The following is a 26,148-nucleotide window of genomic DNA, read 5'->3' on the forward strand; positions in this document are numbered from 1 at the left end:
CTAGGCATTTTACACATTTTCTCGATCTTCAGGCGACTTTGCAAACTAAATATCATTCACGCTCATCTTATTAAGGACAAAACGGACCTCTGCAGTCATAAAGTCATAAGCTGCAGCCTACCATTTATAAAACGTGGACTTCATGGCGCCAGGTACGCTGCTCCGTTATCTACGGTCATTGTTCTCTCATTAAATGCTCCCTATTATCATACGACATCGCTATACTTATTATCTTCATTTACTGCTGAGAAAAAAGTAGGTTCAGAGAGGGTGTGTGACTTGCCCAAGACCACACAGCGAGCTGGCGGTGGTTGAGGCAGGATTCCCATCTGGAGCTCAAATTCAAGTCTTAAACTCCGGGAGTTGGTGATGGACAGGGAGGCCTGGCGTGCTGGGGTCACAAAGAGTCGGACACGACTGTGTGACTGAACTGAACGGACCCCAGTCCAGGGCTCCTCTCACACCCCAGGGCCTCCGTCCCCGTCGGCCCGGCTGAAACAATCGATGACCCTCGAGTAGGCCAGAATCCCTCTTCCTCGCAGTGTTAGGTAGCCACAAGCGCCAGGAGACGTTTCCTCCCCTGCCCTCCGCAGAGAGTCCGGATCCGCGCGGGGCGAGGCCACGCCGCCTGCGGAAGAGGCGCTTGTTAACACAACGGCGCGTTCCAGGAGGCGAGCCGGGTGGGTGGGGCCGGAGTGCCCGGGACCCGCCCCGTCTTCCCCACTCCGTCGCCTCCAGGTCCGGAGCCCTCGCTTGGATCCGTGGGCAGGCACTGCAGGGCTGGACTACCTCGAAGCCGGCTCGCGACGAAGCGCTGGGAGGAACCGCCCGGCGCTCGGAGCCGGGAAACAGGCGAGGCCCTGCGACTTTCCCCTCGGCACTGGGCCGGCGCACCGCTGGAGCGTCCGCCGGGGCCGGGGCGCGGCGGACCGACGGCCGGCTGCCCCGCGCCCGGTGCCCGGTGCCCCGCGCAGGGGCTGCGGCTACATGGCCGCGCGGGTCGGCCTGCTGCTCCGTGTCCTGCCGCTGCTGCTGTGGGGCGGCCTGGACGCCCAGCGCGTAGGCCGGGAGCTGCGCCGGGAGGCGGAGGTACGCGGTGAAAGCCGGCCGGAGAGGGTCTGCGCGCTGGGGACCGGCCCGAACTTTGCAGTCAGGCCACCCAACCGTCCCATCCGCGCTGACCGTCGGCGTGACCCTCCCTTGTCCTCCGAACCCTTCACACCTGCACGCGAAGAGCCGGGGGCAGCCTTCTCTTCCTTCCCACCCCATCCCGAGCCCCCAAGCCAGGGCTGGAACCACACGCACACGCGGATCCGCACCGGGTTCCCAGGACACGGGGAAGGGGTCGGCGATAAAATGGGATAGACAGGCAAGAACTGAGGGGGAGGGGCCTCCCACACCCAGTTTGGAGCGCAGCCACTGTCCCTCACTGCCTAGGCTGGGGAGACTTAGCAGTTCATTCCTCGGACCCCCAGAGCCCTCCCGGATCAGACGCTCCTGAGACTCCCAGACCGGTGGGGAGAGGGTACCGCTGGCTGGCCCCGACCGGAGGCACGGGGAAGAGCTCTGCCTCCCTGGGCTGGTGCTGCCGCTGACCAGCTGAGACAAGTGGGCGCCCCAGCTCAGAACTAGTTTCCCACCTGTAAAATGGGTAAAAGTAGCACACTTTTTTTTCTTTTTTTTTTTTGCCTGGCATGTGGGTTCTAAGTTCCTCAACTAAGGGCTGAGCCTCGGCCCTTGACAGTGAAAGCATGCAGTCCTAACCACTGGACCGTGGCGGAATCCCCCAAAGTAGCATATTCTTTTTAAAAATAATAATAATAATTTTTATTTATTTGCTTTTGGCTGGGTCTTCTTTCCCTGGGTTTTCCTTGCTGAGCCGGGCTTTTCTCTAGTTTTGGGGAGCGGGGCTGCGCTCTAGTTGTCGTGTGCCGGCTTCTCCTCATTGCCTTGGCTTCTCCTGTTGCTGAGTACAGGATCTAGAGAGCGGAGGGGTGCGAAGGGCTTCAGTTGTTGCGTGGTTCCCAGGCTCTAGAGCTCAGGCTCAGTAGTTGTGGCCTAGGGGCTTTAGTTGCTCCCATGCATGAGGGATCTTCCTGGATCAGTGATGGAACCCATGTCTCCTGCCTTGGCAGGCAGATTCCTCAGATTCCCTGAGCCACCAGGGAAGCCCCAAGAGTAGCATACTCTTTGAGTTGTTTCTAAGGAGCTTTAAACAATGTTTCAGGACTGAACCCTAGAAAGGTGGGTGGGGAGGTGGAAGTGACCCTTAAAGATTTCCCATCTCATTTTCCTCCCTTGGACTCAACTGCTTGGTGTAGGTTGCACAAGGGGAACTTTTTGTGAAGTGGAAGTAGAGATGAATTGGGGGCGTCTATCGTCTATATAAAGGTGATTGTAATAATATATACCAGTTTCATTTCTTTCTTCCCCATAGAAGCATCTCCGTGTTTTTTATCTCTTCTCTGGATTAGAACTGAAGTCTCTGCTATTTTAAGGAGTAGGGATCCAAGTTAGTTTTAAATGACTGAGTCCAGCACTCTGCCCTGAGACTCTTACTCCTCTAATAGCATCATTCCTGCCCTGAAACTGCCAGATGCAAGCTTCTCAGTATCCCCACTCCCCTCCCCCAGAAGAGGGAGAATCTCCAAATGTAAGAACCCTGCAGAATGAGGAGGGCCACCTCTGCACCGCTCTGCCTTCCACAGCCGGCTCCCGTCACTGCTCTGAAATATTTGGAGATGGCCCTGCTTCCACGAGGGTCCTCTCCCCAACGCCTTCTCTCCCTCCCCTTCCAAGCCCTGGTCTCTTGCTCTGTGCTCTCTACTTTTGCACGTTCGAGAATCACTTTGTTTCTCTGACTTTAGTGTCTTACAACATCAAGTGCAGAGTCCTTCTGGCCCCAGGAGAAGGCTTCTGTGGACCAAGCCAAGTCTTGTTAAGAGTCCACCCCACCTCCTCCCAAGTCCAGGTCCCAGACAATCCTTGGCAGAAGAATAGAGACCGTATCTCTGCCGCCCATGCTTGTGGTGGCCCCAGATGGAGAGAATTTCATCTTTGGGTGTGCTTGGGAAACATATCTAGCAGACTGAGTCTCTTTCCATCTATTTAACATAATTGAAGGAAGGAGATTTTTTTGTTACCTCTGAGAACAAGAGATATTTTTAAAAGCATGAAGAACTCGTGAAATGTGCAATAGGTGTGGTCCCTATATGCATAAATATATATGCACATTGTGTCATGTTGGAATGTATATATGTGTTTCTGTATATGATCAATTGCATGGGCTTCAGTGTCAGACAGACCTGTGTACAAAAAACCACAGGTAAATTATTTAAACTCTATAAGCCTCAGTTTTCTTTTCTGTAATATGGGTTAGTAATGCCTATTCCACAAGATTTTGGTGTGGTTTCATGAGATAATGTATGTGAAATGCATTCTAGGCTCAGCACAGTGCCTAGTATGTAGAAAACAGTCTATCAAAGAAAATTGCTCTCAATGTTGTTCTTGTTGGTGTTATCTTAGAAAGTTGTGACCCCCTGGACTGTAGCCTACCAGGCTTCTCTATGCTAGGCTCCTCTGTCCAGGCAAGAATACTGGAGTGGGTTGCCACTCCCTTCACCAGGGGATATTCCTGACCCAGGGATCAAACCCAGGTCTCCAGCATTGCAGGCAGATTATTTACCATCTGAGCCACCAGGGAAACAGAGCTTCACGGTAAAGTCCCGGCATGGTGACTAGTCCCCTAGAGCAGTAACACAGGACAAAATATGTAAGGCAACTGTTTTCAGCATTTGACAACAAGGCTATAATTCCTAAGAGATGGTATTGCAGATACTATGGCTATGTTATAGATTACTTCAAAATTCAGTGAAGTAAAAGAACCATTTATTGTGTTCGTAGCTACTGTGGGTTAGAATTTCAAACAAGGCCCATGAGGGCAGCTTGTCTGTCTCTGCAGTGTCTGGAGATGGAACCATCTGAAGGCTGCTCACTCACCTGTCTGGCAGCTGCTGCTTGCTGTCAGCTGCAAGCCTCAGTTCCTCTCCACGTGGTGGTCTCTGCTGGTGGGCTAGTTTGGGCTATCTCTAAACATGGTAGCTAGGTCTCCAGACTGAGTGTTGAGAGAGAGAGAAGAGTAAGAGAAGCAGAAGGTGTCATGTCTTTGTGACCTAGACTAAGAAGTTGCATGGCATCACTTCTTTTTTTTAAAAGACTTTTTTATTTTGGCTGAGCTGGGTCTTCCTCACAGTGCGCGAGCTCTGTGTTGTGGTGTGTAGGCTTCTCTAGTTGTGGTGCACGAGGCTCAGAAGGCTCAGAAGTTGTGGCACATGGGCTTTGTATGTGGGATCTTAGTTCTCCAACTGGGGACTGAACCCCGGGCCCCCTGCGTTGGGAGCACGCAGTCTTATCCACTGGACCACCAGGGAAGTTCCCATAGCATCACTTCTGCTCTACTCCACTGACTGGAGCCCCAAGCCCCAGGTGGAGGGGAGGGAACTGAAATCCCACAATTGGCGGGAGGGGTGTTGCAGTCACATCGTAAGGAGAGCACAGGAATGGGAGGCATTGTGATCATTTAGGGAAATACAACCATCCACAGACAGGAACCCGCACAAAGTGAGCCTCCTGATCACCCCAGCTCCCTGACCACAGTGCAGGGAGCCAGATCCCAAACAAAGCCCAACAGTCCTGCTGAGCTCATAGGCAAAGGTCAGAGTTCTGGAGATGGCAGGAGAGGCACAGCGGAAACAAGCCATGGGATCTTAAGCTTGTCACTTCCCTTCTCCACTCTGCAGATTCCTTTTCTGTAAAATGAAGGAGTTACATTTCTTAAGTGACTTTTAAGAGTCTCTCCAGCACTAACGTTCTTTAACTTTGGTATGTTTGTATGCCCATGCCTCTGCGTGTATGTGTGTGTACGTTTCATCTTCCTGTGTCCATGTCTATCCATCTGGATGTCTCTGTGTGCAGTTTTTTTTTTTTTTAATTTAAAATTTTTGGCTGCACCAGGTCTTCCTTGCTGCATGTGGGCGTTTTCTAGTTTCAGTGACTGGGGGCTGCTCTCTATTTGCAGTGCGAGAGCCTCTCATTGTAGTGGCTTCTCTTGTTCTAGAACACCGGCTCTAGGGCATCCAGGCTTCAGTATTTGTGGGCACAGTCTTAGTTGCCCCGAAGCATGTGGGTTCATCCTGGGTTCATCCTGGGCACTGGCAGGCGGGTTCTTAGCCACTGGACCACCAGGGCAGTCCTGTGTATGTTCTTTTTTTTTTTTTTTCTGTGTATATCCTTGTGCCCTGCAAGACTGGCTCCGTGTGTCCCCGTGTGCACACAAAGAAATGAAATCAAGGGTTTTCCGGAGTGGGCTTTGCCTGGGAGGGGTCTGACTGCTTACAAAGCTGCATTGTGAACGAGGTCATTGTTGCCCACTTAGGAAAAGCAGGGCCGCTCACAGCCTGAGTGAGTAGGAAGCGCCTCCATTGCTGAGTTGCCAGACGGAGACTTAATGAATGACATCACCACCCCGGCTCCCCCTCCCATTCCTAGCCAGGCCCTGTCCTGTTCTGGGGCAGCACAGACTGTCCCAAGGGATCTGTCTGTCTGCCATGCATTGCCTGGACTTTCTTTAGAACAACCAGGCAGTATGTCCAGGACCTGCCTTCCGTATCTGTGTAGCTACTCCCAGTGCGCGGGTGCATCAGGGAGCTGGGTAACTTGTCTCTCCAGGGAGACTTTAGGGCTTCTGTGGAATATCCACCCCCAGATGCAGTGTCTGTTTCTCATACCCCAGAGCCATTCGCCTGACTTCATGTGAGTCAGAAACCCAGAAGCCCGGGTGTGGAAGTCGTTCCCAAGAGCTCCTCTCTGTGACTCACAGGGTACACAAGAGGCTCTGCAGGGTCTCAGAGGACCGAGAGTTGATGGAAAAGCAGTTGTCAAGCCAGTCTGAAAAAAAACAAGACATCTAGTGAAAGCTGGATGGTGGACGCAGAGACCCAGAAGAGAGAGACTGTTGGACAACTTTCCCTAAACACAACCTTCGTTAGTGCATTCTTTGTTTTAATATTTTTACATTTATTTGGCTGTGCCAGGTCTTAGTTGCAGCATTCAGGATCTTAATTCCTTGTCCAGGGATCAAACCCAGGCCCTCTGCACTGGGAGTGTGGAGTCTTAGCCACTGGACACCAGGGAAGTCCCCAAGTTGGGACATTATTTTATGCCTTAAACTTAACCCCACATCCAGTGAGGACCATGGCTCCATACAGTCTGGTTATTTGACATGAGAAAAAAATGCAAGATGGGATCTGGCTGGAGAGTGGGCAGCTAATGTTTTCCAACTTCCTTAAGGATGGAAAGTGAAAGAAAGCATGGGGATTACGGTAAGAGGTATCTAGGTTATACCCAGACAGAACTTTGTGAATATTGAACCAGGGACAAGGGAAAGGAGGATTAGAGGAAGGGAGTCAGAAAAGAAGGGGAGGTCTTCACCCAAAATAAAGGAAAGGGGCCAAGCTGGTCCCACTGCCCTGAAGCCTTCAGTAGGTTCCAGAAGTCAGAGCAAAAGCAATGAATTCTGGAAACAGATGTTTGTCTTTGTGAAGAACATACTTGAGTGCTGTCGAATACCTGTGGCTTGTCAGATCGCCCCTTTGGATGTCATGGGAGATGTGATCCCAACCTCTTTCTTTCTTTTTTTTCCCTTTATTTATTTATTTATTTTTTCAGTTGGTTTTGTCATATATTGATATGAATCAGCCATAGATTTACACGTATTCCCCATCCCAATCCCTCCTCCCCCAGCCTCTTTCTTGAAAGTTGGAGTTCCCTGGCTAAGCAGCCTCTTCCCTCTGCTCCTGCCTGCAGAGGAGACAGAAGGAATCTAGCTAGACACGCCCCCAGTTTTACCTTTTTTAATCTGAGGACCGTCTCCCAGGGACCAGAGCAGGCTGGACCCTGATCCTTCGGTTTTAAAGCATCTGAGTCACTTGTTTAAATGTGTAACAAGACTTCCTTGGATAGGTTTTTGAGAATTTGGATTCAAGAATGAGACTCTGTGGGCTTCCCTTATGGCTCAGCTGGTAAAGAATCCACCTGCCATGCGGGAGACCTGGGTTCAGTCCCTGGGTTGGGAAGATCCCCTGGAGGAGGGCATGGCAAGCCACTCCAGTATTCTTGCCTGGAGAATCCCCATGGACAGAGGAGTCTGGAAGGCTATAGTCCGTGGGGTTTCAAAGAGTCAGACACGACTGAGTGACTAGGCACAGCACAGCATATGAGACGCTGTACTCCCTTGAGACTTACTTTTTGCATTTTTAGAATGGGAGTAACACTGTCCTGCGTATGTTCTTTCAAGGTAATTGTGATGCTCAAGGAAAGTGAGATGTCCTGAAAACTTTGCAATAGGCAGGAGCTCACTGTGGTCCTGATGACCAGAAAATATATTTATTCATGGGACATGCCAAGAGAGGGCTTGGGCTTCCCAGATGGCTCTAGTGGGAAAGAACCCGCCTGCAGGTGCAGGAGACATGAGAGACACAGGTTTGATCCTTGGGTTGGGAAGATCCGCTGGAGGAGGGCATGGCGACCCACTCCAGTATCCTTGCCTGGAGAATCCCATGGACAGAGGAGCCTGGCAGTCTATAGTCTGTAAGGTCACAAAGATTCAGACACAACTGAAGCACCGCAGCACTCAGGCCAAGACAGAACCTCAGCTATCACCCGCTGCATCTTGACTTAGCTAATAGGGCTACAGATGTATTGGATGATAAGCACAATCACAGAGTCACTATAGAAAGATTAAAATCAAGTGGGAACATAATATAAGAAGGAAAAGATCATAGGTAAAGCAATGCGGTTTCTTCATGGGCTTGCCATTTTGCAATTTTCCAAGTTCTTTGCTTCATATTTGTTGCTGCAGTTCTTTTTAAAATTATTTCTTTCTTTGGCTGTATCGGGTCTTAGTTGCCACACGTGGGATCTTCATTGCAGCATGCAGGGTCATTCGTCGCGGTGCACAGACTTTTCTCTAGTTGTGGCTCACGGGCTTAGTTCCTCCGTGGCTTGTGGGATCTTAGTTCCCTGACCAGGGATCAAACCGGTGTCCCCTGCATTGTCAGCCAGATTCTTAACCAGTGGGCCACCAAAGAAGTCCTTGCAATTTTTTATTTGGAGGATGTCCCAGCCACTCTGTGGACAGGAGACTGGGAGCTGGTCCCTCCTCAACTCATTTACCAAAGGTCCCTTCCAGCAATAAAGTTCTGTGTCTGTAAAGGGGAAAATAACATTTTTAATGAAGCAACTATCATAAAACCTTCCCAAAGCTTCCTCTTACTGGATTTTTACAATGCTCCTGTGAAAAGCATAAGACAGTATTCCTAACCCCATTTTATATTTGGGGGCACAGAGAGGGTAAGTAACTCTGTCGGATAGTCCACACAGCTAATCAGTTGCAGAAGCAAGACTCCAATAATAGAAGGAACTGGAGTAGATCTTAGCGCTAATCCGATCCCCTCACTTTATTTCTTTTAATATTTATTTATTTGGCTGCACTGGGTCTTCGTTGTTGCATCATGTGGGATCTAGTTTCCTGACCAGGGATCCAACCCAGGCCCCCGGCTTTGGGAGCATGGAGTCTTAGCCACTGGACCACCAGGGAGGTCTTGCAACGCCCTCGTTTTATAGAAGAGGCAACTGAGATCAGAGAGGCACAGGACTTGCTTAAGGACACACAGTTCTCCGCAGCACCAAGAATAAAGTTCAAGTGCTCAGTCCTGGGCTCCTGCCCTGCCCGGCTCATGACTCAGAGCTCTGGGATTCATTTGCTACACCTCACTGCTAGTCTTGCCCTGCTCAGAAATGGCCAGGACTTCCCCTTCCTTCAGGCACTGGGTGGGCTGGGCTCTACACACCCTCCCAGGACAAGTCAGGACAGATGAAGGACTCGAACCCCTGGAATCCTGATCCCTCTCAGCTTTCTGGGTCCGGGGAGAACCATTTTCCTTTTTCTCAGACACCACAGCCGCTCCCAGGGCTTTACGGAGGCGACTCCCCAGGGAAGCGGCCCCCGTCCTGAGTGAGTGGGTGAGGCAGGTTGGCACACACTTTGAGACCTGAGAGGGTGAATCACGGAGGCACACAGCCCTCCAGCTTCCTCTTCCTGCAGCTGCAGCCCTGGGCTCCGTGGGGGACATGACGGGGTGAGGACAGGGCAGAGAGAAAACCTGGTGCTTGAACTGCGAGGCAGGGAGGAGGACCTGGGCGTGGGCTCCGTGAAGGGGGACAGAGGTGACCCCAGGTGCAGCTCAGGAGCCCCTGAGAGTGCACAGCACAGCCCCCCAGGCCTGCGTTTTCTCCTGGGGTCTCTCGGCCACGCTGCCACCTGTGTGTGTACATGCTAAGTCGCTTCAGTCGTGTCTGACTCTTTGTGACCCCAAGGACTGCAGCCCGCCAGGCTCCTCTGTCCATGGGTTCTCCAGGCAAGAATACTGGAGTGGGTTGCCATGCCCTCCTGCAGGGGATCTTTCTGAGCCAGGGATGGAACCTGCATCTCTTGTCTCCTGCGTTGGCAGGTGGGTTCTTCAGCGCCACCTGGGAAGCCCCTCCAGCCCTGCACCCCTACTCTTTCTCCCAGGCAGAGAGGGGAGTTTCTCTCAGCTTTGCAGGAGGAAAACTGAGGCAGGGCAAAGGGGCACACAGAAGGGGGTGAGGGAGGCCTTCAGGAGCAGAGGGCATCTCAGCTGTGCCTCCTCCTCACCCTGAGATGTGGGCCTCCCTCCACTCGACAGAACTTGAGGACACTCAGTATTAAGGGGCCCCTGCCTGTAACTAAAATATTTTAAAATATGTGCATATTAAACACCCCTGGGGGAGGAAATGGCAACCCACTCCAGTAGTCTTGCCTGGAGAATCCCACAGACAGAGGAGCCTGGCAGGCTACCATCCATGGGGTTGCAAAGAGTGGGACATGACTGAAGCGACTAAGCAGGCATGCATACTAAACATAGAATAACTATAAGGGAGTTCTGAAATCCTGATAATCCCCATTATAATATTTCTGTGCTTTTATGGAAGTAGAAAGTGTCAGATTCTTAACATTTCTTTTACTCATTCTTTCGGTGTCTCTTGGCTGGTGTCCTGGATACTTGCGCGCTCTGCCTGCTGGAAATTCAGCTCTGCCTTGCAACCCACAGATTCCCAGAGACCAGGCAGCCCAGGACTTCCCCTCTGATAGACCCCTGCAAAAGCCTCCAGCCCCATCCTGCCCTCCACCCACCTTGCCTGCCAGAAGTACCAGGCGCTGGCAGCCCAGCCAGGAAACAGGAGACGCTGCTAGCCCACTTCCCCTCTCCCCTCCCGCTCTGTCCAAGGCTTCGTAGTTCCAGAACCAGAGCCAACTCCCTGATAAGGGCTGGGTGGGTTTGGGGGGAGGGACACAGGGAGTGCCAGCCTGTTAGCCTGTGACTCAGTCTCTCCCAGGTCACTCACTCAGCAAAACCACTTCTAGGGAAACATTAATTCCTCCCTGGCTTCCTGTAGAAAGCCACTCTGTCCACCCTCCCCAGGGGAGAGGGAAGAGGCACGGACGAGAACCAGGCACCTGGCTGGCATGAGGCAAGTCTGAGATAGAGGGCCTGATTAACAGAGGCACAACTGCCTTGTTTAAAGCACTTCCTGTCTCGTAGAGGGGTTGCCTTCCGAAAGTCTCTTGTTGATTTCCCCATTAAGGTCGATCAGCCAGATCAACTGTGCATTGCGTGTTCTCTATATACCAGACAACTATGCTAGATGGACACTGCTGTATTTAATCCTTCTGAGAATCCGATGGGGTTATTTCTGTTCTCACACTGTGGGTGAAGAAATGGAAGCTCAGAGAGGTCCCTGGCCACCCAGTAGAGTCATGGTGAGGAACAGATTCTTGATTCCAAGCCCAGAGTTTACTCTATAATGCCACACTAGTTTGAGCCATAGTCTTCCAGATTAAACCCCTAGAACTCCTTTAATCCAAGGTGCAACCCCAAACAGTGTACCTATGCAAACAGACTGCAGAAGGGAACTGCAACCCACTCCAGTATTCTTGCCTGGGAAATTCCAAGGACCGAGGAGCCTGGTAGGCTACGGTCCATGGGGTCATTCGGACACGAATTAGCGACTAAACCACCACCAACTTGCAAAGAAAAAGAGGGAAACAATCGTGCTGAAATACCAATAAATTAGCATAGAAGAACAATCAAATGGATTTGGGAAGAGTTTGTCTAGAACGAGGGTTCCTTATGGAACAGGGCTGTGTTGAGAAGAGGATGTACAGGTTGCTGGAGATCGAGGTAATGAAATCCACAAAAAGGGGGTGGGATACCTGCAAAGGTTTATGGGCTGCTTACTTAGTGAGGTTTTGTTCCCAACTTGTACCTTTTCCTTGAAGCAACGGCTATGATTGGAGTTGATCTGAGTTAAGAAATACAGCAAAGAGAACAAGAAAGACAGAAAATTGTTTCTGGATAGGTAACATAGCAAAGAGGGGTAAAATGAAGAGTCAATGTGTCTATATAAGAATGCAGGAGCTGAGGTGGCATTTTTTTTTAATCCATTGATGGGACTTTATCCATGAGAAGGGCAAACAGGGAGCCCAGTGCCTCATTCATCTGAGGGGCTGGACTGGTGATAGGTATGGGCAGTGAGTCCCACACTTCTCTCCATTGGCCTCCAAGAACTACATCCACGGACATCCGTGGTGGTCCAGTGCGTAAGACTCTGTGCTCCAGTGGAGGGGGCCTGGGTTTGATCCCTGGTCAGGGAACTAGATCCCACATGCTGAAACTAAGAGTTCGTATATGGCAACTAAAGATCCTGCGTGTTACAACTAAGACCCAGTGCAGCCAAGTAAATAAACAATAAATTGTTTTAATAAATCAATTTAAAAAAAGAACTATATCCAGCTCATCAGTGGTGGCCAGGAACTGAGTCCAGGTTCTGACTCTGATGCCAGGATTCTCTCTGCTATAGCTCATAGACCCAGTTGGGAATGAGGATAAGCCTGGACGTGAAGTCTGTGCCATGGATCCTGGGAGACTCAGGAAGGGGAAAGGATGCTACATTGTGAGGAAAGCTGATGTTCGTCTCTCCCCCAGGCATTCCTGGAGAAGTATGGATATCTCAGTGACCAGGTCCCCAGTAGTCCTTCCTCCACGCGATTCAGTAATGCCATCAGGTAAGGCAGAGGGATGTGGAAGACTTGGTGATGCTGGCGTGCAAAAGCTCGGGTCACCTCTGCTTTCCTGCTGAAAGGCTGGTCTCCCAACTGTGTGCAGCAGGTCAGGCTCATGGCTCCCTCCCCTGCCCCCCACCGCCTGCTATCTCCAGAGAAGCTCCCTGCCTTCCCCTGCACCAGCCAGCCTCCCGCTGTGGTCCTTTATCTCAATTCCTCCTAACAGGGAGTTCCAGTGGGTTTCCCAGCTGCCCATCAGTGGGGTGCTGGACCCCGCCACCCTGCGTCAGATGACGCGGCCCCGTTGCGGGGTGGCAGATACTGACAGCCAGATGCCTTGGGCCGAGAGAGTCAGCGCCCTCTTTTCGGGACACCGGGCCAAAATGAGGCGTAAGAAACGCTTTGCAAGGCAAGGTGAGTACTGTTAAAATCTAGGTGGGCTGGAATTCCCCAGTAGCCAGAAAAATACTTCTCGGCCTCGGACCAGGCTCTGTCAATAACCTCTCTTCCTTAGGGAGGGCAACTGGGACCTCTTAACCCAAAGCGCATGTTTGTGAGCACAGACATTTAAACCAGAATGATGCCTACATTGATGAACTTTCATTGTGCAGGTATTTTCCAGAGCAAACCACATCAAGCCCACTTAATTCCTTGATCAATTTGCTATGTATGGCAGTTAAACCATCGCCGTTTTCTTTTATATTTGACTGAAGTCATTTTCATCTGAATCGATTCTTTTTTCATAAGAATTATTTAACAAAGATGTGAGTTATCGATCAGTTTTATTTTGGCCATGACACATTTTTTTTTTTACAGTGTTATGGAAATACAATTCACTTACCATACAATTTACCCACTTAAAGTGAACAATTCGGTGATTTTTAGTATATTCACAGCATTGTGCAACCATCACCACAATCTCATTTCAGAACATTTCCATCACCTCAAAAAGAAACCCCATCCCAACAAGGAAACAGTCTGTCCCATTCCCCTGCCTGCCAGCTGTTGGCAACAGTGGTCAACCTCCTTCCCGACTATTTGAATTTGTCTATTTTACACATTTTCACGTTACAGTTTTTGCCGTTGTACATCTCCTTGTGTAGTTTTGGGGTTTTTCTTCCCTTCTTTCTCCTCCTCAACTTTCTCCTTGTTTGTCCAAATCCAGTCTTCCAGGATCAGATGTTATAGAACTAAGATTTATAAGGAAAATTCGGTTCTTGTCAATTCTTTGTCAATAACAAGTTTGACTGTGTAATTTTAACATCTTGTCTGTACTAAGTCTAATTTTTTCTGATCAGTTTTTTGCAGTTTTCAAGATTTCTAACAAGACGAGGTTGCTCAGTCAGGTTCTCATCTATTATTAATTTTACTATGGGCACTTAGGGCCATTGCTTCTTTTAATTTGCATGAACGACTTTGGCTGACAATACCCATTAGGAACAGAACAGAAGGCATGCTGTTTTTTTTATTTCTTAGCTGATTTGTAAGGAAACTGTGGGCCGTTCCCCTCAGCTGTCGGAGGACGGGTGTTTCCAGGTGTTTGCCAATCCGGCTCCACTGTGTCCACACGTGCGGCCCCTCCAGGTGCCCGGTACTGCCCAAATGCATTCCTGGTAGAACAGAGAGGAGCCATGGGGGTCTGGACTCTGCGGTCAAGATGTGCTTGGAGTCAGCATATTCTGCAGCCCCCCATGCTTCTGGACAGCGGAGGGGAAGGGTGAGGCAGAATGGAGGAGCAGTGTGAGCTGGAACAACATCCCTGGATGGATCTGGGGCTCTGCGTTTAGTTGTGTGACCTGGGCTGTGTCTGAAATATCTGTAAAGGAGAGGCCCTGATTACCAAGGGGAAGGGACTTGTCGTGAGAATACAGTGGAAAATGGGGCCCCAGACAGTCTCAATAGCAACACGTCCAGGCTAGAGCCCGTGTCCCAGAGAATTGAAGCGATGCCCCCTGGGCGCTCAGGGCGTGACCTGAGCACAGGGATGCAGCCTCCAGGCAAGCCCCAAGGGAGGAACTGGTGGAGTCTATGTACCACATCCAATTTGAAGCATTCTTTTTTTTTTAACTTTTTATTTTGTATTGGAGTATAGCCGATAAACAATGTTGTGATAGTTTCAGCGAAGGGGAAGGGACTCAGCCACACATGTACATGTATCCACTCTCCCCCAAACTCCTCTCCCACCCAGGCTGCCACGTAACGCTGAGCAGAGTTGCCTTTGCTATACGGTGCATCCTTGTTGGCTACCTTGTGGGTAGCCTTTCCCTTCTCCAGGGCATCTTCCCAACCCAGGGATCGAACCCAGGCCTCCCACATTGCCGGTGGATTCTTTACCAGCTGAGCCAGCAGGGAAGCCCCAGGGTGTCCATGTCCATCCCAAACTCCCTAACTGTCTCAATCCCCCCATCTTTCTCCCCAGCAACCATAAGTTTGCTGTCTCTGTCTGTTTTGTAAGTTCATTTATATCATTTCTTTTTAGATTCTACATACAAGGAATGCCATATGATCGTCCTCCTTCTCTAACACTTTACTCAGTATGATAATCTCTAGCTCCATCCACATGGCTGCAAATGACATTATTTCATTTTTATTAATGGCTGAATAATATTCCATTGTATATATGTACCTCTTCTTTATCCCCTCATCTGTTGATGGACATTTAGGTTGCTTCCATGTCTTCGCTATTGTAAAAAGCCCTGGAGCATTCCTTTTGAACATCAATCCATGCTAAGGTACCTCCTTCTCCATCTCATTGCGTGACACTGTCCCCCTCTGTCCAGACAGCAGTGGCCAGACTAGACAGAGAATTTCCCTCTGGTTCACAACATGCACCATAGCAGCTTGACTTAGTTTTCCTCCTGGGTGGGAGGACGTCCCCTAGAATGGAGCTGTGGGTGTGGCAGGCACTGAGCGCTTCCTATGCCTCAGGAAAGAGAATGTAATCATTAATGGGCTTCCCTGGTGGCTCAGACAGTAGAGAATCTGCCTGTAATACAAGAGACCTGGATCGGATCCCTGGGTTGGGAAGTTACCCTGGAGAAGGAGATGGCAACCCACTCCAGTATTCTTGCCGGGAGAATTCCATGGAGAGAGGAGCCTGGTGGGCTGCTGAGCCTTGATGATGTACCAAGCATGGTTCTACATGGATTAACTCATTTTATTCAATAACAACAGTATGAGATGGGTCCCCTTATCACCCTCAGTTTACAGATGGGGAAAATGAGGGATCAAGAGCTTGGGCAACTCTCCCAGGGCCACACAGTAGCCAAGCCTTCTTGTCATTGGGAGGATTAAGTGATCACCAGATGTGAAAAACCCCAGAACATGGGTAGGTGCATGAAAAATGATGTGGGTTTCTAGGCCAGTGGCTTTCCATGATGTGGATGAATGCTGTACTGATGAAGCTGGGCTCCAGGGTTGCCAGATAAAACACAGGATGCCCATTTAAATTTGAAGTTCAGATGAACAACAAGTAATTATTTTGTTTTCACATACTTATACTAAAAAAAAAAAGGTATTCGCTGTTTATCCAAAGTTCACATGGAACTAGATGTTCCATATTTTCATTTTGCTGAATCCGGCAACCGTGCTTACAGGGCTGATTTTCAATGCTCCCGAAACCTCCCAGAGCTGATGCAGGTGAGGGCCCCGGGGGATGTATCTGGGATATAAAAGGAAGGAGCCGGCATATTGACTGAGCACCCACCACATGCCAGGCAGCTTTGTGTTGCTTTTCCACTTGCTATTTCACTTTTACCAGGAGGTGGGTCTTACCAACCCCACTTTGCAAGTAAGGAAACTGAGGCTTGGAAAGATTCAAATAATTTGATATTCGAGGTTGTAAGCAGAGGCACTGGGATTGTTAACCCATGTTCTCTCCATAATATCAGTTCCCTGTTGGGAATCAGGACTTCAAGGTCTTCCCAAGCAAGGAATCTAGCTCTCTGCCCTTCCCCGTCTCTTTTTCCCTCCCTCCTCCCTTTTGGATTTTGGAGCAAAGGTGTAGGAGGTGCGATGCCAGGTGCTACTGTGGCCTGAGGGTCACCATGGAAACCAGCCCTGCCTGGCGAGGAGTTTGGGATGGGGGCCCAAAGTGGCCGGTCTGCTCTGAGAACACACACCTAGAAGAAGACAGGGGGTAAAGGCTCAGGCTGCTGGTCCGGTGGTTCCTTGCTCCCCTGCCCCTCACCCAGCTCCGCTCCTAAGGACAATGCCCGTGTCCTCCTCTCATAGGCAGTAAGCGGACAGGACACCCCTAGCCTCCCCACTTCTTGCCCACGGAGTGAGGGGCTCCCCTCGCTGCAAAAAGGCAGAAGGAGCTGCTTCATACTTTTCTAGAAGCTTGAAGGTGGAGGGGAGAGAGTCTGAGAGTGGCTTACCCATAGCAGGGTGGGGAGGAGCCCAGCCCAGTGAAGACTTGTCAAAGAGAAGCTTCCTGGCACAGAGTGAAGCCTCAGGCGGCGCCTCTGGACTCCAGGCCTTCCTCTGCTCTCCTGGGCCCCCTCCCATCCTTAGGTCCTTCCCTGTGCCCTCCCTGAGGGTTGCTCACTGGCTGGGAGAGGTTGGGTGGCTGCCAGGCCCTACAGTCCCAGGAGGCAGCCTTGCCTTGCCTGGAGCTTGGCATGGGGGTAGGAGAAGGGACAGTCCCTCCCCGCCTGCCATGGGGCGTGGAGGGGTGGAGAGGAGGGAAAGGGCACTCAGCTCTTCTGCTCTCCAGAGAATTCAGGAGAATTTCAGCTCTTGCAGGGCCCCTGCTGTGACACAAAGAAGCGATGTTTAGGCAAATTTATGCCTTGAGTCTTAGCCAATGTGCCTGCTTATCAGTGTCGGGCCTGGGCTCAGGGCCAAGCTCCACTACTCACTCATTTTTTTTTTTTTCTTAAGAGATTTTATCTTTATTTTTTCTGTTTTTATTTGTTGTTTTTTCGGCCATGCCGTGCCAAGTTCAGGATCTTAGTTCCCCAACCGGGGATCGAACCCATGCCCCTGTGTGGGGAGGGCAGAGTCTTGACTCCTGGATGACCAGGGAAGTCCTGACTCACTCATTCTGAGTCCCTTCCTCCTGGTCTCAGTCTCTGCAAAACAGAGCAGAGAGGTGGATAAGGAGATGGCCGAACACCCATGACTTCACGCCTTCTGCCTGGTTCAGGCAAGGACAGCCCCAGGACAAAAGGGCAGGAGGTCTGAACCTTCACCTGGTCCCCCCTCCGAGGAGAGAGGGGGCTGTCCTCCAACACAGGCAGGCCCGCCCTGCCCACTCATCACCCATGCTGCAGGAAGTCTGGTCCATGTGGGACATGTGTGAGTGCTAAGTCGCTTCAGTCGTGTCCAGCTCTTTGCGACCCCATGGACTGGAGCCCACCAGGCTCCTCTGTCCATGGGATTCTCCAGGCAAGAGTATTGGAGTGGGTTGCCATGCCCTCCTCCAGGGGATCTTTCTGACCCAGGGATCGAATCCGCATCTCTTATGTCTCCTGCATTGGCAGGTGGGTTCTTTACCATAGCTCAGGACACTGAGACCCAAAAGACAATGTGATTAAGACAACGTGATTCTCGTGTACTCCCAGGAGTCCTGCCTCTGAGTTGCGAGTCTTCCACTTGGGGGTCACAGTCTCAGTCCCTGAGCCTGCAGAGCTCAGAAATAGCCCATTAAAAAGTCTGAGAGCTGGATGTTCTGAGCACCCTGGTCCTGGGTGACCGATGAGCTGCAGAGGGACTTGGTTGAGTGGGGACTCGGGCAAGAGGCCAGAGTCTCCAGCCTCTGGGAGGAACTGCAGTTGGGGGCAAAGGAACTCTTCACTGAGTGGAAATGGAAAAATTTCTCTTGGTCAGTGACAAAACACACCCTTTGTTCTTATTTGTTTTCACCTCAGAGCTCTGCAGAGTCCCTGAGGAAGTGAGGGGGGAGGGCCGGGGGGCAGAGAAGGACCTCAAATAAATGCGCCTTGTGGTCTCTTGTCAGCAGCAGGCCCGGGGGCATGGGGAAGGGGAGACAGCAGAAGAGTGAGAGGGGTGGGGAAGAGGAGCGGGGAGAGGGGAGTCGCAGGTGCGGCCCCCGTGGCCCCCCTTCCTCTGCCCCCACATGGTAGGCAGTGGCTGGGATCCGCTACCAGCAAGAGGCGCGGCTCAATGTTCAAGCTTGGTCCAGACAGTGGGGAAGGTGACCCCAGACCCGAGAGTCCTTGGGGTTGGGGATCCTTCCTGAGTCGAGGCTCCACAGCCCCCATCACACAGGGGCCTCCGCGGGCCAAGCCACTGGACCAGGGGCTGTGCAAGACAAGGGTTGCTTTGTCAGTCTGAGATCAGTGCCTCCACCGATGGGGGGCTTCCCGGGGCCAAGGCTGTGTCTCCTTCACCAGTTCATGGACTTCCCGGGGGAGGGCCAATCTCCCCATCAAAAGGGTCCACGGGGCCAGCCCGAGGCTCCGCAGCAGCTGTGACTGACGCAGCCTCTCTGGGTGGCAGGCAACAAGTGGTACAAACGGCATCTCTCCTACCGCCTGGTGAACTGGCCCCAACACCTGCCCGAGCCCGCAGTCCGGGGGGCCGTGCGTGCCGCCTTCCAGCTGTGGAGCAACGTCTCGGCGCTGGAGTTCTGGGAGGCCTCGGCCACGGGCCCCGCTGACATCCGCCTCGCCTTCTTCCAAGGGGACCACAACGACGGGCTGAGCAACGCCTTCGATGGCCCAGGTGCTGACGCCGAGCCTCTCTCCTACAGGGCAGGAGGGAACCCCAACTAGGAAAGGCAGTCTGGAGAGAAGGCAGTGGAGGGTTCGCTCCTCCTGTAGGCTTGGCCAGGCTGCAGCCCCCTCCAGAGAACCCTCAGTCTTCCCACCTGTAGAATGGGAACAGTGGTCCCTGCTCTCTTAGGTGCCGCGTGGCTGAAGGGTTGGTCACATGAGGTTCTGCATGGAAAGTGTCTTGCAAACTCTAAGGAGTATTATCTCTACTGGGAGAACCTCCTGGGGTCCTTTCCTCCATACCCTGCCTCTTATCAGGCTGGTGCCTCTCGTTCTCCAGGAGTGGATGTTCCCTCAGACCAAGGCTCTAAAAACACCTGGAGGCCACCACAACTCCATCCCTACTCTCCCACCACCCACAGCACAGTCACGGATGCAGGGCAAGGGACATTCTATTCCCTCCATGCCAACTGCTTCACACACTCACAGCCCAGACTCTTCTGTTTGGTCCCCAAACTAAAGGCTTACTGCCCTTTAGTTATCATGTAAACTGCCCTCATCCCAGTCTGCCCAGCACTGGCCTTCATGACCTGAATACAGGTTATCTGTGTATCTCCTCTCCGCTAGGGAGGCAAGGAGACCTCATTAGACCCCTTCAGGACTTAAGCCCTTGTGTGGCCTGGGAACTTGGGCCCCCACCTCCCCTGCACCCTCCTACTTTCCATCAAGCCCACTCAGAGCAAAACCCACTTCCAAGCCCTGCTCCTGGGACCCAGGGTAGGACTGGGAGAAATCCAGGCTTTACACGAATCCACATGTACCACTCACATGTGCTTGCATGTAACTCCCTTCACCCACAATATCGCCATGAGACGCTGATAGTCTGGTTGCTAAGACAGCGCTGGACTGGGAGTCAGCTCTCTGATTTGAAACTGGTGTTCATTTGCGTTTATGTCTTCTCCCTTTGAAACCTGCCCATCTGTCTTCCAGGATCATGGTGAGAGTTACACAGTAAGGGCTTACATGGGTCAAAACAACTTGAGGCATGTTCAAAATTAGAAGCAAATACTCCTCCTACACTGGCTTCCCAGTTGGCACTAGAGGTAAAGAATCCACCTGCCAATCCGGGAGACATAAGAGATGTGGGTTTGATCCCTGGCCAGGAAGATTCCCTGGAGGAGGGCATGGCAACCCACTCCAGTGTTCTTGCCTGGAGAATCCCATGGACATAGGAGCCTGGCGGGCTACAGTCTATAGGGTCACAAGGAATCAGACATGACTTAGCACGTGCACACACACACACACACACACACACACACACACACACACACACACACATTCCTCCTCAGGCCAGCTCTCCATGCCCCAGGAGGCTCCCTCTAATGGTAACCCCCCAACTTTTGTCAGTCCCTGCTGGCCTGGGTTCCAAGAAGGCCATATCAGAAGGACTTTCAATGGGCTTCTAAGCCAGCATCATTGCAGTGCTGTTTTCTGACCCTTGGGGAAAGTGAATTCTGAGGTGGTAGGGCTCTAGAAACTACAAAACTGCATCTGGGCCCGGCTATAAGCTTGACAATGACTGATCCAGCCCATCTCCCTCTGCTCACGCCTATTACAAGCAGGGAAGCAGAGACCCACAGAGGGCCCTGGCAGAGGGAAGGCAAGAACAAATGAATGCAAGTTTTTTTTTTTTTTTTCTTTCTTTCTTTTCTATTATTTCTTGGCTGCACTCAGAGGCATGCAGGCTCTTAGTTACCTTAGATCTCTGATAGGAGTCAAATCCTAACCACTGGACTGCCAGGGGATTCCCCTATATATACCTCTTAAAAAGGAAGCCTATACCTCCCCATAAACACACTCAGCACCTAGATGAAGAAACAACATTACCAACACCCCCAGAAGTCTCATTATGCCCCCTTTTGGGGTAACCACTGATCCCTAATCCTAGATCTCTTCGAAAATAAGTAGTAGTTATTACCCACAGTAGGCTCTAAGTATTACATGTGACATACACATATACTGTGTGGTGTGCTCAGACGTGTCCGACTCTTTGCGACCCCATGGACTGTAGTCCTCCAGGCTCCTCTGCCCATGGGGATTCTCCAGGCAAGAATACTGGAGTGGGCTGCTATGCCCTCCTCCAGGTGATCTTCCCCGCCCAGGAATCGAACCCATGTCTTTTATGTCTCCCGCATTGGCAGGCAGGTACTTTACCACTAGCACCACCTGGGAAGCCCTGTGGGCTGTGCACACATCCCTTTTTAATCTTCAGAACAGCCCTGCAAGGATCGACTCTCTTAGTCAACATTCTCATTTCTCGGATCTAAAAGCTAAGACACAGAGGCCTTGAGCTATCTGCCCAGGTCACAGCAGCTAGGATAAATGGTTAAAACCAGGATTGCAAGCCAGGCAGTTTGGCCCCATGCTCTTTGCACACCACGCTGCCTCCGAGGCGTCCAGACCCACAGTCTAGTCATCTGTTCGTTGCTCCACACTTCCGCCTCTGCCAGACTCAATTAGGAGGGAAATCACCCATCAGAAAAGCACCCACACCCAAGCCAACGGCGTTTGCGCGGGGCGGTTGGGGGTGGGGGTCGGAGGCGCCGGCTGCCCCTGACCCGCCGCGCCGCCTGCAGGGGGCGCCCTGGCGCACGCCTTCCTGCCCCGCCGCGGGGAAGCGCACTTCGACAGAGACGAGCGCTGGTCCCTGAGCCGCCGGCGCGGCCGCAACCTGTTCGTGGTGCTGGCGCACGAGATCGGCCACACGCTAGGCCTGACCCACTCGGCCGCGCCGCGCGCGCTCATGGCGCCGTACTACAAGAGGCTGGGCCGCGACGCGCTGCTCAGCTGGGACGACGTGCTGGCGGTGCAGAACCTGTATGGTGAGAGCCTCCGGCGCGCACGCCCCTGCTCCCTTACCCGCCCCCTGCGCCCCCCACCCCCAACCCGGGACCCCCAGGGCTCGGACGCCGGCTCTTCAAAGAGGATCCCCCATCCTAAGCGCAGGAAACTGGCTTGCCCATCACTGGTCCTTTCCGATCTGTAGCTTCAGGCTCCCCTTAGATCTGAAAAACCTCATCTCCCGCTCTGCTGCTTCCCTACGCCTATTTCCAGCATCCCGACCCCCTGGGCACAGCTCTCCTCTGCGTTCCAATTGTCTGTTCCTGCCCAACCCCCGGCTGCGCAGTTCGTCCCATACGCCTCCACCAACCCCCACCCCCCCCATCACTCCTGCTCCCAGCTCCAGTGGCTCTCTCCCAAACTTTAGCCTCCGTGACGTTGATGCCCACTCTTCCCACCCAACCCCCTGCCCCTCGCCCCCGAGCCTGGGTCTCTGCCTGGCGGTGGACTTAGACAAGGTCTTCCCCAGAATGAACTGACCCGTGCTGCTGCCCGGAGACTTATCTGGACCCAAGGCTCGCCTCGGCCTGGGGAGCTGCGTCCCTGAGTACGTAGGGGCAGTGGACAGGGCCAGGATCCCTGGGATCAAGTCTCCATTTCATATCAGACTAGCAGTTGCTCATGGGCAAAGCATTTCCTCTGTTAGAATCCTCCATTTTTGTGAAGTAATTAGCCTCCAACTAAAAAAAAAAAAAAAAAAAAAAGAATCCTCCATTTTACCTTTAAAGAAAAAAAAGGAGAGGGGGGATAATTTAGGTCCTGCTTACCCCCACAGGGCTGTTGTTCTAGTGCCTATGAACATGCTTTGTAGCCCAAGAAATCTACATAAACATAATAATAGCAGCTGATATTTCTTGAGTGTCTACCATGGGCCAGGCACTTAACACACCCAAGAAGTAAGTATCTTTTTATCCGCAAATGAAGAGAATGGGGCTCAGAAAGGTTAGATAACTTGTCCAAGGTCACACAGCTAGGAAGGTGCAGGCCAGGATTCAGGAACTAAGGCCGCATTCTAAGCTTGTTGGACTCTGCCTCATTCTCAGAAGTGCAGCGATGTAATTATCACTGCGGTCATCATCACAGCCTGGGCCCCCGAACTCTGCGCTCCTACTCTCTGCATTGTCCAGGACTCAGGAAAGAGGACCCTCTGCCCATCCTAGTTCCAAACCCTTGTTTGTTTCCCCACTCCAGTTTTACCCATTCACAGACTGTGGGATAGGAAAGAGGACTTCTGAGTTTGGTGCTATAGTTAACACCAACAACCAAGGATAACTCTTAACCCCCACCACCCACCCCTGCTCTCCTTCACTGCGCCTGTCAGATAATGAAATGAACCAAGGGGGAGGTCTTGAGCTCTGGACACCCCACCCCACAACCAGTGTGTGTTCTTTCCTGCTTCCCTGCTCCTCCTCCTCCTCCCCCCACCAAGGGAAGCCCCAGGGGGGCTCAGTGGCCATCCAGCTGCCGGGAAAGCTGTTCACTGACTTTGAGGCCTGGGACCCTCTCAGACTCCAGGGAAGGCGCCCGGAAACCCGAGGTCCTAAATATTGCCATTCTTCCTTCGATGCCATCACTGTAGGTAAGATGGTCCCACCGGCGCCTCGCTTTCTTCTTTCCTCCCCCCAGCATCTTCAAGGGTCTCCGGAATTGAAGTACAAGGTTGGGAGGGTGGCAATTATAAAATCCAGAAATCCCAAGTCACAAGCACTCCTCAGGGTAGCAAGCCCACGCCAAGCAAAACCCTGCTCCCTCCTGCACTTTCGCTTCTGTCCCAGCTGTGCACACAGCATCCTCTCTGCTGGGTCCTCTCATCAGTTTGGGAAGCTGGGCTCTAGGGAAGCACCTCCCATGGAAGGAAAGCAGAAGGCTGAGGGTCACTCCTCAACTCTCTCTTGGCTCCGGGCAGACGGACAACAGCGCCTGTACGTTTTTCAAGGGAATCAGTTCTGGGAGGTGACAGCTGACGGCAACGTCTCAGAGCCCCGCCCACTGCGGGAAAGGTGGGCGGGGCTGCCCCCCCACATCGAGGCAGCCGCCGTGTCATTGGAGGATGGAGACTTCTACTTCTTCAAAGGTACCAGCCCTGGGGCAGATGAGAAAATTGAGTCCTAGCAGGGGAGGAATCTACCCAAGGTCAGAAGAGGGGAGGAGTCTCGATTGCAATCTGAACCTGCGGCCCCAGGAACTCTCCCAGGAGCTTCCTTTAGTGATGGATTGGGGGACACAGGTGCCAAGGTTGTCCCAGGAGAGAGGGTGGAAGCACTTCAGAGACGAGGGAGGCAGAGGACAGCTCTGAGCTCTGCAATACAGCAGAAGAATGAAGCTTCTTTAGAAGCCTAGCTGTGTGAGGCTGGGCCTGTCAATTAACTCGTTGTTGTTCAGTCGCCAAGTCATGTCCAACTGTTTGTGACCCCATGGACTGCAGCCCGCCAGGCTTCCCTGTCCTTCACTATCTCCTAGAGTTTGCTCAAACTCATGTCTCTTGAGTCGGTGATGCCATCCAACCATCTCCTCCTCTGTCACTCCCTTCTCCTGCCCTCAGTATTTCCCAGCATCAGGGTCTTTCCTGATGAGTCAGCTCCTCGCATCAGGTGGTTAAAGTATTGGAGCTTCAGTTGCAGCATCAGTCCTTCCAATGAATATTCCGGACTGATTTCCTTTAGGATGGACTGGATGGATCTCCTTGCAGCCCAAGTGACTCTCAAGAGTCTTCTCCAGCACCGCTTTTGGAGCTTGAATTTGTTGAATGGGGAAGAGAATCCCTCAGCCTTGTTGGGAAAGGAGGATTAATGTGAGGAATTAAGGAGGGTTAATCTGAGGAATGTGCAGTGTATGACATGAGAACATAGTGTTTATTCATTGATTCGACCAATCCTGAGTGCCTTCTGCACACTGGGTTGGAGGTGTTGGGATACTGTAGTGATCGAAACAAAAATCCCCACCCCCACAGAACTGTTGGTAGTAATGGCCTTGGAGGAAGCCCTTGGCCTTGAGGGAAGTCCATTCCTCACCCGGGAGGGGGCGTGCTTCCTGCCAGGGGAGTGTGTGTGGGGGGGGGGGGGGGGCGGGGGGCGTCCTTCAGCGCTCCCCGCCCTCTGCCGACACCTGCTGGAAGTTCAGGCTGCAGCAGTTCCTCCTCTGCGATTTATCACTGGTCCATTTTGGTTATCGTGAATACTAACCACCTTGGGCTCCAACTGATGCCGAGTAGGGGTGTGGGGGGACAGGGGTGGGGTACAGAGCCAGAGGGTGAGAGCTGCCAACTCACCCTGGCCCTTCCGACATCCCACAGGGAGTCGATGCTGGAAGTTCCGGGGCCCCAAGCCAGTGTGGGGCTCCCCACAGCTGTGCCGGGCCGGGGGCCTGCCCCGTCACCCCGATGCTGCCTTCTTCTTCCCTCCTCTGCGTCGCCTTGTCCTCTTCAAAGGCACTCACTACTACGTGCTGGCCCGAGGGGGGCTGCAGGTGGAGCCCTACTACCCCCGAGGCTTGCAGGACTGGGGCGGTATCCCGGAGGAGGTCAGCGGCGCCCTGCCCAGGCCGGACGGCTCCATCATCTTCTTCAGGGACGACCGCTACTGGCGCCTCGACCAGGCCAAACTCCAGACAACCACCTCGGGCCGCTGGGCCACAGAGCTGCCCTGGATGGGCTGCTGGCACGCCAACTCAGGGGGCGCCCTGTTCTGAAGACGCCCCCACCTCTTAGTGAGTGCCTTCATGGCCAATGTGTGTCCCTTGCTCCAAGGGCAGACAAGCCTCTGAGCCTCCCCACAGAAGCCCGGGCAAGAAAGGTGGTCTGTGTTTGTTCCCTGGAGGATGTCTTTGTGCTGTCAAGACACTGCATTCGAGATCTCATTTCCCAACCAGGGATCAAACCCCTGTCCCCCTGCAGAGGAAGCACGAAGTCTTAACCACTGGACCACCAGGGAAGTCCCGAGACATTGACCATTGTGGGATCAACTCAACGAGAAGCTAAAAAGGGTCCCAGACCCCATGGACCCTTTCCCCAGGGACTCATTCCTCCCCAGGCCTTGGGGATTATGCTTCTGCCCCAAAGGTGCAGTTCCTGTCCCCAAGGCCACAGTACTGGACAACCAGGAAGGCTGCCAAACTCAGCGGAGAAGTTGGAACATTTTCCCAGGCTGTCCCTTCCCCTCAGGACCTCCTGACTTGGTCCCTAGAGAACTGTGTCTTATTTAATCAGAGGCCCTGCCACCAGGAAGCTTGTATGGTTTGGGTACCAGAGTCTCAAACCTCAGGGGAGTCAGGACCCAGAACAAGGAGACCAATGTAGACCTGCTGGGCCCTGTTATTTTTTGGGGGGAGGGTGGGAATAAAGATGTGCTCCCAGCGGGTGGACTTGGA

At 52.4% G+C, this 26,148-nt stretch overlaps 1 protein-coding gene across 2 annotated transcripts; it reads left to right on the plus strand.

The window, feature by feature from the left end:
- Positions 1-678: 678 nt before the first annotated feature.
- MMP28 (matrix metallopeptidase 28) lies at positions 679-26,148 on the plus strand. Of its 2 annotated transcripts, none has more exons than XM_043903015.1 (8): positions 679-1,089; positions 12,126-12,205; positions 12,429-12,616; positions 18,668-18,892; positions 21,519-21,764; positions 23,213-23,362; positions 23,720-23,857; positions 25,076-26,148. In XM_043903015.1, the coding sequence occupies exons 1-8, from the start codon at positions 988-990 to the stop codon at positions 25,468-25,470; spliced, it is 1,524 nt and encodes a 507-aa protein (XP_043758950.1). In that variant the 5' UTR covers positions 679-987; the 3' UTR covers positions 25,471-26,148. The 2 variants fall into 2 exon arrangements, with proteins under 2 accessions (XP_043758950.1, XP_043758949.1); XM_043903014.1 differs by having other exon boundaries at positions 684-1,089; positions 23,690-23,857.

The sequence above is a fragment of the Cervus elaphus genome, chromosome 5, assembly GCF_910594005.1.
Source record: "Cervus elaphus chromosome 5, mCerEla1.1, whole genome shotgun sequence".
NCBI lineage: Eukaryota > Metazoa > Chordata > Mammalia > Artiodactyla > Cervidae > Cervus > Cervus elaphus.

Excerpts from the sequence above, each read along its gene's own strand:
- MMP28 (XM_043903014.1), top strand. The coding sequence starts at position 988 with ATGGCCGCGCGGGTCGGCCTGCTGCTCCGTGTCCTGCCGCTGCTGCTG. Across the intron at positions 1,090-12,125 it reads AGCTGCGCCGGGAGGCGGAG|GCATTCCTGGAGAAGTATGG; the intron begins GTACGCGGTGAA and ends TCTCTCCCCCAG. Across the intron at positions 23,363-23,689 it reads CTTCGATGCCATCACTGTAG|ACGGACAACAGCGCCTGTAC; the intron begins GTAAGATGGTCC and ends GGCTCCGGGCAG.